The sequence below is a fragment of the Pygocentrus nattereri genome, chromosome 4 (genome assembly GCF_015220715.1).
Source record: "Pygocentrus nattereri isolate fPygNat1 chromosome 4, fPygNat1.pri, whole genome shotgun sequence".
Classification (NCBI taxonomy): domain Eukaryota; kingdom Metazoa; phylum Chordata; class Actinopteri; order Characiformes; family Serrasalmidae; genus Pygocentrus; species Pygocentrus nattereri.
This window is the reverse complement of record NC_051214.1, coordinates 11,524,557-11,537,883: the sequence shown is the minus strand read 5'-3', so window position 1 is coordinate 11,537,883 and position 13,327 is coordinate 11,524,557. Positions and strand designations below refer to the sequence as shown.

At 39.6% G+C, this 13,327-nt stretch overlaps 1 protein-coding gene across 7 annotated transcripts in view; it reads left to right on the top strand.

Annotated features, from left to right (window-relative positions):
* The first annotated feature begins 3,801 nt into the window (after positions 1-3,801).
* The window catches only part of senp6a (SUMO specific peptidase 6a), a 37,396-nt gene continuing 27,870 nt past the window's right edge, over positions 3,802-13,327 (top strand). For 2 of the 7 annotated variants that reach the window (XM_037537995.1, XM_037537993.1), the window contains exons 1-3: positions 6,584-6,653; positions 8,459-8,552; positions 12,306-12,369. In XM_037537995.1, coding sequence (XP_037393892.1) covers positions 6,584-6,653; positions 8,459-8,552; positions 12,306-12,369 — 228 coding nt within the window. Of the gene's footprint in view, positions 4,306-6,583; positions 6,654-8,458; positions 8,553-12,305; positions 12,370-13,327 lie in introns of those variants that run through there. The other 5 variants (XM_037537994.1, XM_017697698.2, XM_017697697.2 and 2 more) reach the window with 5 other exon arrangements.

Sequence of the window (13,327 nt, the reverse complement as noted above, 5' to 3'; positions counted from 1 at the left end):
ATTTTAGTAACAAAGTTGGTTGGAGAAATCTGAAGATAGATTTGAAACTTACCTACCTTCTTTATTTGTATATTGTGTTCTCTTTTTGGCCCCCGGCGCACCACAAATATTGCACTTTGGCTCTCCAAGACAAAAGGTTTGGGCACCCCTGTTCTAGATTCTCCCAAAAATCAAACTCAGACATGGCACACCAAGCAATCTCAGCTATCTCTGTTCAATTGTAATTACATCATAATACTCAACAGATCATAATATTCCCTTTAGAATTATAGAAAGACATTACAATGAAGGTCTATGTCTGTCTTTAATGTCATCACAATGCTATGCTAGATATGAGCATCAAATGGAAATGATAACCCAGTTTTCCTTTTTTTCCTTTGATTGAAACTCTTATTGTAGTCTTGGCAGCATCTCAGGTATCTAGCTTTCTTTGGAGTAACCTTGTCTTCTCTCTCTCTGTTGCTCAGGCCATTTTGCTGAATGACGGCATGTAGAATGTGATATGGTATTACGTTAAAAGGTCAAATCCTTTACATAAACAGGGGACATATCTTTTTACCGGCATTTGAACTCTCCCAAGTGTTACAGTGACTGGAAAGTGTTTCATTTCATTGGTCTTCTAAGAAAATTGTAATAAAATATGGAAGTGAAAGTGCTTTTTACCAGTTTTAGTGTGTACCTGCCTGTTGTTCAGACAATTGTCAGTGACCATCAAATGTAATTAAATGTGTTGCAATTGTGACTAGAGCAAAATCAGAGACCCTTTATTTATTTATTTCATTTCCAGTCAGAAGTATTTTTCATCACCACAAAAAAGCAAAATACATTTATGTAACAGAAAATGAAGAGAAGCCTCAACAGTCAAATATAATTTACATTTGTTCAGTATTTAGTGTGTCCACTCTTTGCCTTTATTACAACTTCCATTCTTTTTCTGAGACTTGCTTTAAGTTCTTCAAAGAAATCTACATGGATATTTTTCCACACCTCCAAAGTTCAGTCTTGGAAGTCGGTTGCATTTTCTGCTTCACACGATCCAAGTCATCCCAAATACACTCACTGATGTTGAGGTCTGGACTCTGGGGTGGTCAGTCCATTGTTCTGAGAAAACCAGCAGCTTCTTTTGATTTGCAAACATTCTTTTTCCTTTTCTCAGTAAAGGCTTCTTGGGAGCTACACATCATGTCAGACCCATAGCACTGAGCTGTGTTTTCACAGTGGAAGGATGAAACACTTGTAAAGACAGAAGCTTTAAATACTCTTTATCTGAAGGGGACAGTTTTGGCGGTCTACCAGATTGTGGATGGTTATTAGGAGTCCCATTTTCTCTGTATTCTCTGTTTCTCTGCTCCAGTCTGGGAAAATCCTGTTTTCCCCTTATTTTCTTTTGGTATTCCCTTTTCTTAGGAAAGTGGACAATCTTCTGTCTAATCTCTCCTGAAATATCACCTGAAAATTTAATAACTTGCACTTAGTGGCCATTTCGACTGGAAATTAAATCAGTGATGGGTGGTCTCTGACTTTTGCACTGTATGCCTAGTGGAAGGTTACAGACAGCACTCTCAGATGCAACTAGGAGCCACATAGGCAACTTATCCAACGCAAAAGAAAACAGGCCTGAGGATACTGGAGATGAACTTACAAAACCGCAGTCACTCATTGAGATACATAAAAGGCTGTGCTATAATGATGAAAATGGGCAGGGACGACTTTGCCCGCAGCACCACAGTGCTGGCCATCTTGACTGTTATTCCGTTCAATTCAATATGTTTGTTGTGGACTATGTTACAGCAAACATTGTAACAATGGAGATTTAGAAAAACCTCATGGAAGATACATTACCAGGAACAGGAATCCAACCTCCTATGGATAACACGGAACAGTAAAGTTACGGATAAAATTTCCATAAGTAGGATTAGAAAGAAATCACTCTATGAGGTAATGTCCAGAGCAAAATGGGACGTTAAGGCCAAGTTAAGGGGTTATGAGTGTATATTCAAAAAATATTCTTCAAGGGTTTTTAGTAAACAAATTTGTTCTACATAGGAACCCTTTGCATGATTTAAGGGCTCTTTGCATCATGCAAGAGCTTTTCAGATTGATGGAGAATGTGCCATAGATGGTTCTATATATAGAACATTGTAACAATAGAAAAACCCTTCATGATGCCATATAAAAAGGGTCCTATATAGAAGCATCTAAAGCACATTCTCCATCAATCTGTGTTCATTGTTTCTATATTGAACCATTTTCTTTACTAAAGAACCCTTGAAGAACCATCATTTTTAGGAATATACGGTGCAAATATAGTTATTAGTTTTTAGTAATTATTCATTTATGTATTCAAAACAAGTTAACCCACATGTGTCATGACTTTTATGTGCAATGTTGATAGTTCCATAAAGTGATAAATCTTAGAAAAAAAAGTATTTTAAAAAATATGTTTTAGGCCAAAACTTCTGTCTGTCTGGTTCCTATCACCACCATGAACAATTCTGACTCTGCAAGTTTCTCTAGAATTGAGTCTTCCAAATCAAACCTTTCTAAATGACTTTGTTGTATATCTTAACAAATAATTTATATGGAAATTTTGGAAAATCTGGAACATGGAAGTCTGCATGCAGTAAATGGTACCAGATCTGTGAAAAAGTGAAAAGTTCTGACTTGATACGTTTCTCTAGAATAGAAAACAACAAACGTCTTTGTTTACACCTTAATGATGTAACTTTGGAGGATCTTGCTTTACATAGAAAAAATAGGACAGACCAGCATTCCTGGTCATCAGCAAAACCAGCATATCGGCATATCAGAACAAAATGGTAACTTTACAGGAGACTGAAAAAACATACTTTAATTTTAATGTAAGGCAATGGAACCAGAAGTCATTTTGTGCAGTTTCTTATGATCCTACCATCGTGAAATGTACGTGCAATATAAAGGGCAACAGTTCAAATTACAAAAGAAACTGAATAACGTCAAAAATTGAGATATGAGGTTTTGTTCTGACAGCAGCGATATCTTGTATTTTGGATGCTGGTACTCTGGCTTTAGCAGGAACTTCAGTGTTTGTAAAGTAGCTGTTAATTTTAGGCTCTCTTTAGAATTATTAAAATGAACACGTTTGCTACATGTTGTGTGATGATTCTAACCTAGTTTGTAAATAAGCATTGATGGAAGCATTGATGGAAGCATTGATGGAAGCATTGATGGAAGCATTGATGGAAGCATTGATGGAAGCATTCTATTTAGAGGGAAAGTATTCTAAAAGTATTGTCCTACAAATGAACTATTCTGAATACTGCCTTTACAAAATGTAACCTGGACTGAATACATATTCCCAATACATGCATTCCATTACACCTCAACTCTGCATATATACAGCAGGCACATATGAGAGAAACAAGCAACAAATATAAGCAGCTATGCGTTTTTTTTCCCCCATCAACTAAATGTTTTAAAAATTGGTGAAATTTCTCTTTAGTAGTGCCCAATCACAGGTTGTGGTGGTATAAGTTTATCTATGGAATGACAGTCATCCTCAGCTGACAACTGATGACGGAGGTCTATGTTAAATAAAGGATTTTAAAAGGGCACGTCCAAAAATAGCCTAAATACAATCAGATTTGGACCACTGTGAACTTTTACTGTGGGTACAGAGAACAGCTTAAATGAAACTCGCTTCTCTAGAGCCATCTAGTGAAGGAAATCTCCAGCTGCAGTCTGTGCAAGAGCAGCGGACAGACAGACAAGCAGGGCTTAATAGATATTGGTAATATGGCTCATCAATGAGAATGAAAACTCAAGCATCCCTCTGGGAATCTGGGTTCCGGGGCTCTGTTAACGTAAATTCTTGAGGATGTCCGTAATCAGAGTGTACGTTATGTCTGGAAGGCTATAATATTTGATGTGAGAAAGACATACAAGTGAAAATGCATAATTCTCTATCAAAAACAGTCACGTCTAACACCGCAGACGCTGGAAACGAACAGTTGGTTGAAACGGCTACTGATTATTTACTTTCAACTGGCGTACGATATAGAGATTTGGTTATATTTATCAACCACGAACTTATTTGAAAGTGAGCAGAAAACGGGCTGCAATTATATAGCCAGCTTGGAGTTATAAAAACTAAAATAGTGACAGTTTTTTTCTTCTTGAAATCCCACTGTTGACGACGCTGCGTCCCCCTGCTTCTTCTTGAGGTGGCCACAGCTCTTTCCCCTCAGCAGAGAGACAAAACAGCCTAAGCCCGATGATGACAACATGGAATAAACATGGCCCACAAGAAGAGCCTTTTTATTGAAGGTCAGTAGTTCTGCTGGAAGACGTTGTCCGCTGTCTAATTCATATGCCAGATATTAGGTAGTCAGTGTCCAGCCGTATAAATTTATTCGCATTTAAAAGAACACGCGTCGTTGCTGGCAGAGTGAGGGCTTATGTTGTGTAGTTAGCCGTTTCGGCTAACCGTGCGGGTAGATAGCGTTAGCCTGTTAGCTCGCTGGCCGAGTTCTCAACGCTTTGCGAACATGGCTAGTCAGCAGGGTGGCCATTGATTTGTTTGCTTGCCTGCTGCTTCGAATGGGGTTATAAAAACGCGCATTTAACCTCGCCAAATAAATATGAACAAATTGTATTTGCTGAGATTTGCGCATTAAACAATTACCTCACGCAGCCTAAAGCGCTCATATGTGTTTGACGCTTGCGTTCCGGCTAGCGCGGTTAGCCAGCAGCCTGGCGCCCTTGTTTGGACTTCATAGAAATGTGCACCAATAGATTTGAATTTTAATTTCAATTTCGTTTTTAAGAGCCGTGTCTTTTTTCAGCACAATATTCACACGGCTGCACGAAAACTGCCTTAGCGAGAGAGTTTATTCGTTGCTGGCTAAAGCTAAAGCTGCAAGGAGCTGGAATAACGTTAGCTACAGGCCTTCAGCACAGCAAGAGAGAAATGTCTTGTTTTACACCAAAATACTTCTCCCTGACGAGTTATATAAGCCAGAATTGCTGTAAAGGAAAATGATGAACGTATCGTGTATTGCAAGTCGTTATTTGAACGTTTTCAGAGTCAAGAAAGCTGTACATTGTGCATGTAGGTTAAATGCATACGAACTGCAGCTTTGTCTACGAGCCTTGTTAGCTACAGGCACACATTGCTAGACTTTCAGAGCCTTTTCCTCAAAATGCATAGTGCGATTAAGTACACTGTGTTTACAATGTAGCTTCGGATCGGTAACTTAAGTGAATGGACATTTATAGCTTCGGACCGGGAACTTACGCTCATCCCTGTTGGTTTCTTTAACCTAAGGTTGTAGCCCATGCTTTAACTTGGCCCCCAAATCCATGTTGTCTACACAACTGGCGATGTTTACGTGCTTAAATCTATGCGACTGTGTTGTGATACTGATTTAGCTGTGGATAGTTAGAGGAGAGTCAAGTCTACACAAAGGTGTGGAATGTAGCATCTGGTTAGACGATGAGGCCTTTAGTAGAAGAAACAAATCCAGTGTATATGTTACCAAACCAAATACCGATAGCCTGGTATGCGAAACATGCGGGTTGTACTCCTGATGGTTCATGCTCATGTATAGGGTCAAGTTTTTGCAATGAAAATGTAGCTTAACTCACTGGTTGGAGTGAAAATACGTGTAAAGGGCAATTCCACCAATTTTTCAAAAATTTCTGAATGATACTCATGCCCTTGAGATGTAAACAGAGTCCTTCAGATTGGTCTGACATGAGAGAGAAACTTAAGACTCTGATACTTCTGTACAGTATTGGTGACGGGAACAAGAGGTTGCCATGTATACAACACAAATATAGTCATTGTGTTTACTATCCAGAATCACCAATGAGTACACACACGTCTTCTGAGTTCTGGATGGATTTGAATGGATTAAAATAAAGGGCTTCTGATGCATCAAAACATCATCACAAAACTGTCATAAAATAATGTGCAAGACATCAGGCAGTAGATCTCTAACCATATCATTTATTTTCGTTCTGTGAGGGAGATTTCAGAGGCATTAGACCCTTCAGACGTCTGGTTCCTAACAACACTGAACAATTCTGTCAGGAGCATTTCACATCAGAGCCATCTGAATGGCTTTGTTTACATCTCTGTGAATTTAGCTGCTTTAAGGTGCACCCATTGCTGATGACAGGTGTTCAGTTTTGCACTAACAGCTTGTATCTCCACAGAAAAGCTTTGCCAGTAGATTGTGATGCTCTGGTGCACCTACACATAGGCCTGAGGTCAACATGCCCAGTGCCAAGTATTGGCCACAAGGGTATAAATCCCCCCTGCGCTGGGCTGTGGAACTGTGTTCTCTGGAGTAACAGAGCTCCATCCAGCACTTTTGGGATGAGTTGGAATGATCTCGAACTTCTAGTGTATAGCCTTCCTTGAAGAGTAGAGGCTGTTGGTGTATCAAAGAAGAGACATATGCCGTAGTAATACCTGTAAGGTGTCTGCAAATTAGGGCCAGTCTTAATCTTAGTTTAGGCTTAATGTGGGTCTAGGAAACTGTGGCCCCTTAGTGTATGATCAGTAAATCCTAATGTCAAATTTGAACTGAGACAGACTATGATGGTTTGTGTGATGGCACAGTCAGTGAGTTGGAATGGTCCCAGACATTCATTACCATATCATGCAGGTTGGTATTTAAGTCACTTTTTCCCACCCTTTTTCTTCCCTCACAGAACTACCATTTAAATGCATGATCGGTAAGTGTTAGGTAAGTTCAGGCTACAATCATAGGCTCGCAGTAGCTGACTGTCTTGGACACGGCTGAGCCAGCATTCGTTAACTATTGGTCAAGGTTTAAATTAGGGGTATGATTTAGGGCCTTCTTATGAGCTAGGTTTAGCCAGCTTCACTTCATAAGTGGAACAAGCAATCATGAAGAAATAAGCAACACAGTCTGTTCTACAAAGTCAGCTTCTTTTCACGTTCAAAGCAGAAATGATAATGTATCAGATCCCATTCATTTTAAAAATGCATTTGTATTACAGAAGTACAAAGACTGCAGTGGAAACAATGCATTAAAGTGACACTTTGGCCAAAGTGAAAAATTGAACCATCACTACATTTGTTGTAAACATGTTTACTTGCTGCAGGAGAGCAGTGGGCTCCAACCCTGGTCATGGAAAGCTATCTCACATCAGAGCTTAGTTTCAATCTGTATCTATAGACTGCCGTGCCCCTTATCTAACTCTAATACTTCTGATCCAGCCAATCAGGTACTTGGGAAGAGGTTGGTTAACTGGAGCAGGTGTTAAAAATTGCGGTTGGATTTAGGCTCTGCAAGAAGGTGGCTTTCCAGGATCAGGCTTGGAGACCACTGCTCTGGAATGTGATTTTCTGGTGAAGACTAGAAAGCCCCCTTTTGATGCTATATCTTAAAGGTGGGAGGAACGTTTGGAAAAACTCAATTTTTAAAAATTTATTTATTTTATTTTATTTTTTTGTTAGCTGGTGAAAGCAGAAGAAAGACAGATTCTTTGTTACTCCTAAAAATCTGAATGTCTTAATGCAGCCATGTAACTGTTTTAACTGTGTTCATTAGAGTGGTGAGACTGGATTAATGATAGACTCACTACACAGGGAAAGAATAAGCTAAAAGTTAGTAAGGGAGCTGCCTGGTTATCTAGGTGCTTTCTTTTCTTAGACTTAAGGATAAAATCAAGAATAAAAAGATAAAACTGAAAACAGTCACTATTTTCTTAATGATTTTGTTTAATGACTGAAGTAACAATTACACCAATGCTAGTTTTATTGGTTTTTGTTTTTTAGTCTATAGATCAGGATCTAGGCTAGCAGTCAGGATTGGTTAACACCGCAGGGATTCCCTTTGATTGTATAATGTATTTCCGTAGTGCATACTGGGCACTGTAGTAAAAGAACATTGTTTTCATGGTTTCGTTTATTGATCTATTGAAAATTCTAATTGTGAATTGGGTCAAACCGATGATGCTGTGCCATCTTGCTGTGCTACAAAGTACTGCATAACATGACAAATAACACATAATATAACAAACTCTAGCTTTCAGGCTGATTGCCCGTTTAGTTGAATCATCAGATTAAACCACAGTCATATGTTAATCATGCCTGTTATCTGGTGCACAAGCCACTGTCAGCCACACCTTTTTGGTATCTAAACTGTGTCAAATGTAAGAGTATTTTTAATTTAGATTTTTTTTAAAGAAATTAGAAACTTCTGTGGCTAATGTTTCTGACTTTTACAAAAGAAGAAGTTACATTGGCATTGCAGATGTTTTTGGACGGTCGCATTGTAAAATGGTCTAAAAGAGAGCATGTACATAATGCTCTTGTTCATGTTTGAGAACATGCACATCATATTGAGACACCACCATTGGACTAGGTCTTGTGTGGCTGCATGTCTGTGCTCTCACTATGCAGTAAGGTGTTTTTTTTTTTTTTTTCTTTCATCTGTTTAAGCTCTAGATAGATCAGAGGCCAGGAGAGATGGAGGGTTCAAGCAGAGCTGGAGCTTTTCTCTCTCCGATGTCAGTGAAGAGGAGAGGAGAAATGAGTAAGCACTTCTCTGAAGCTTGTTTCAGCATTCAGAACTGCCGCAGCTTTGCTCTTGCCCGCTTTTCATAACCCATGAGCGGTCCGTTCCATCAAAAGTCACTGTGGAGAGCCACCGTTCCGCTCACTAAAGCGTGGAAGTACATGGCCAGGTCTCTGCATGCACAGGAGAAAGCTGCAGTCTCAGGACAATTGACAGTGCAATCACCATGTTGGATTCTGTATTCATTTTAGCTTTTTGCCTGTTTAATAATAGTTACTTTATGGCATGATATCCGTTAAGCCAGGTTTGCAGATGCTGCAGTTTAGGATGGCAGTAGGCAGGGTGAAAGACAGTATCCTTCAGAGGTAGATGTGTAGCTCCAGGCTTTGCTTCTATTGAGTTATCAGCACACCCTGTTCAGCCCATTAAACAGGCCGGTGTCATCAGCAGATGGGTTTTGGTTGCCAAAAGCATCAGGGCACAGTGATCATCTTGGAGTTAGAAGTAGGGATGTATCAGTACTGTTACTAGTATTGGGTATCAGCCTGATACCATGCTCATGTACTCATGCTTGTATTAATGGTATTGATCATTCCAAGGCCGAGCTGTCTGTAGAGGCTGCGTTTCACGTAGCTTGTCAGTGGGACCGAGCACTTTTGTGAGCATGAAAAATATAGTCTTTGTCAGAACTCAGTGGTCTGTTTAAGCATGGTGCGAGTTACCAAAGGACAATGTTTGTGAAACCACATAGTGTATGTTTGGCTTTAGAGAACATACAACTATAGCTCAACTAGCCAACCAGCCAACCAAAAGACTCCAACGAGATGTTAAAACTCAAAAGCCTCGAATGTGATTCCTCCTTTACTTTGCTACAGAGGCTGTTGTTGAAAGAGACAGATGAGGATCAAAACTATGAAATGTGCTTTACTTAAAGCTGTACAGGAGTGCTTTTCTGATGGGGAGCGAAACCCTCTTTTTCCCACTACAATGCTACTCAGATAAATAATGAAACATAGCTCACTATTACACTTCGTTTAAAATCGGCTAGATTTTAATGTTTTGACTGTTAAGTTACATTGCCTTCATTTATTCTAATGACTAGTTAATTGTAAGTAGGTTACTCACAGTATCGATGTCGGCAAGTACTGAAAAAATATATGCTCGTATTCAGTCTGAAAAAAGTGGTACTAATGCATCCCTGCTTGTAAAACAAGGAAGACTTCACCTAAAGAGCTGGCCTCTGAAAATGACTGTAATCTATTGCTAAAGTCTTAAAACCAGACTGGCCATTGTAATCACTGGTAGGTACAATACTAGGTGGTCAGTTAGACGTGTCGAGTTAGGAAGCACTAGGCTAGTACTGGTACATGAAGGCTGCTTTTCAGTCTTCAGTCACATACATTCGACATGGCCTGTGTAGGCTGTACTGACCTTTCATGGCTTACTAACACAAGCAGTACAACATGGTTAAATCTCGCATTTAAAACATTAACATTTCATTGCGAATTCTGTAGCATCTCGCCCACACTCAGCTGTTTCCTGCTGTTTTTCAGTTTTTAAGTTGTACATGAAAGATTGCACATTCTAAAAGTTTTTGAAGGACACACTTGTTCAGTTCTTCGATTTCTCAGAAAATAAGGGTGCATTTCTTGGCTGCAATCGGAGGATCCTACAAAATGAGCCTTCGAGTGACTTAACGGCAGAGATATGCAGCCTTCCTCGGGTGCATTTTCGGCTAGGCATGGCTAGTTACATCGACAGCTCTTTTATATTCATCCAGTGAATATAAAATCCAGAATTCAAGGTCTGAGGTTAAATGCCTCACTTCTAGATAGTATAGTTCTTCTGGGAAACGTGCAATGCTTTAATTTAGTGATAGTTTTGTCTATTATGGTACTGGAAGGTTAAGCAAATGAGATTCTTAGAATGGTGTTAGATCAGAGATTGAAGGCCAACAATAAACATCTCTATGCTGGCATAATGTGTTGGGTCTTTTCACACACATACATAAATATGAAATCCCAACGTAGGTATTTTGTTCTAACTCTTGAGTTGCAGGACCACAGCACTTAAAAGTTGCTTGTTAGGTCTTGCATATGGCAGCAGTGAGGTGATCAAATCTCAGATGATCATCTCACTATTTCATGTATTAAATGGTGAGCTTCTCCTGGCCTAGTTCAGGGATCAGGGGCCATATTATAGAAACATAGAAAGATGTTCAGTAGAAAGATGTTCAGATGTTCAGTTAGCACTGAATTTGGGCAAACCCCAGGTCTGTCTTAACTTCTGTTTTGTACAACAGTTAGTTCCGGCCACGCAAGCTGATTGGGTTGGAGGCGTTCTAACCGCGCTGATATTTCGCCATAACATCCCAACACTGAATCGCTCCGCTGAGACGCCATTGCTAAGCAACAACTTTGTTAGGACACGCTCAAGCTATTTGAACGTTTTTACTAATTACATTCCCACAAACAGAAAATGGGCACTTTTAAGATCACATTTGACCGACAGCCGATTTGGTTAGACTCTGAAGATGGGACTACACTAAATTCCTAAACTGCCAGTTGGTCTGTGTGGAGCTGGAGAACGAACTGCTGGCTGTTCAGCAACTGAGCGGAGTTCGTTACTCTGGTGTAGCAACAAGCTGCTTGTTAAGGAACTATAATTAGGCGGAAGGAACTGCGAACATTAAAACATGTTAAATGCCACGTTCACAGCCCAATTTAATAATCAAATCACAGCCGTGATGTTTTTTCACGATAACACACTCCCTCTCGTGTTCTATTGCTTAATTAACCGTCTGTTTCTAGTGTTCTATTGTGTATCTTATGTGTGATTGTGCTGTGACAGATAGCACAGTTCACTATTAACCAGCACAATGGCGCTACGTTTATCTACATTAAAAATGCTTTGACTTGTGAGGTTTTTTTTTTCCAACAGCGTGTTAAAACCCCAGACGCTGCACACATAATTCCACCGTCCAATCTTGGTTTTTGGCTGTTAATGTTGATGAAAACCCGTCAGATAAAATATTACAGTGATGGTGGTGAAACATGAGACAGAGCTGAACATGGATTAGGAGGAGTGACGTTAGCATGCTTGGCTATATCGTTTGGAAATGAAACTGGAGCGGCAGTTCTCTGATTAACAGCACAAAGCGCTGACACAATATTCTTGACTTTCAGTTAATCTCGCTTTAGTTTAACGTTTTTTTTAATCTCAGTAACGGTAACTAATGTTAGCTGTCTGGCTAACTAACTTGATTAACTAGGTTACCATTTTACGTTTCATTTGCGCGCATATGGTCGGTTGTTAGATAACAGACATGACCGTTGATTGTCGACTTCGATCAAGTAAGTTGAGACTTCTTGACAGCTGTAAGATAAGATTTGCTTCTTTAATGCAGATTTGTGAAAAATCTTATCTTGACCTGATATTAGGTTAAGACGAAAAGATGGGAAGTTGGGAAGGTTCCAAAACACTGCAGAGCAACAAAGTGATTAGTTGCTTTATCATTTTGTGTTGATCTTTGTGCTGCAGTTCTGAACCAGGTTTGGTCTTTGAGTGGAAGTTCAAGTATGGAACAATCCTCACTGAATAAGACCACACACTACTAGCCTTCAACACTGTGGGGACCAAAATGAACTCACTAGATCCAAGCTGACGTTCCCTCATGCAGTTGTTTGCCTAGCAAACCCATTTTGCTGTAATTTGAGTTCAGTCTATGTGGTTTGTTTCATTAACGTTTGTCTGCCTCCTTTTGCCTTTCAGCACATCCCTGGTGACCATGGATCAAGTGGGTGGTCGGCAGGAACTTTCCCCTGAAGGGATGAAGGTACTCCCCCACACACAGTCTTTCTCTCTGTCTCTCTGTCTCTGTCCCCATTTATTTTTCAGTACTCTCTCTTCTGGCTCTTGCTTCATCACTTGAATTACTGGAATTGTTTCCACATTTTTGTGCTTGTTGGTACTTTGCACCTTATCTGCACACTGTCGGTGGCTCTTACTGTGGGCAAATTGCACCGTATTCTGTCCTCACTGATGCCTCGCTGGGCATTTAGCAAAGCTAACAAGTTCCAGTAATTTACAGAGAGAGTTGTTGGGTTTAAATTTGTACTAAAGGGGTCACCATCCAAAGTAAAGGCTGAGTTGCTTGAATGCCTGTAATGTGCTTCAAATATCTGCAGTTTATCTAAAGAGTTGCTATAAAATGTCCAAATTCACCTCCATTAGCATGATGCTAACATGACAAGCAAATCCCTACTACCAGGCTAGCAAAAATTAGCATTGTCGTAGCATGGCTAACACTTTACAAAAGCTACTTTCAAAGCAAATGTGGCTGGCACATGATTTTGTAACTGTGCCTGATCTTTTAGTGCCAACAAGCTTAAAAAGTCTGATCTGGTTGGTCTCTGTGTGCTCTGCAGCAGCCGTTGAGGAGCTCAGTACAGAATCACACCCCCTGCTCTGTCCCCTCTACAGAGACAGCCAGAGAGAGCAGCACTCATTAATATACAGAAACAATATATTTAACAAGATAAAGTGCATCATAAGAAGACAATTAAAATGTTACGTTTCATACTTTTCACAGTCGTCTTTCAAAGAGCATAGAGAACTGAATTAAATTAGAAAACAGTAAAATGGCCATTTTAAGGAAGTAATGGTTTCAGTACAACGTAAAAAAATTGAATAGTATAGAACTGTATAGTTGACAATAGTTAAATTTCCATCAATTTTCTTCAGAAATTGCAAGCAATAAAATGAAAATGTGTTAAATAAATGTTAACAAAAGT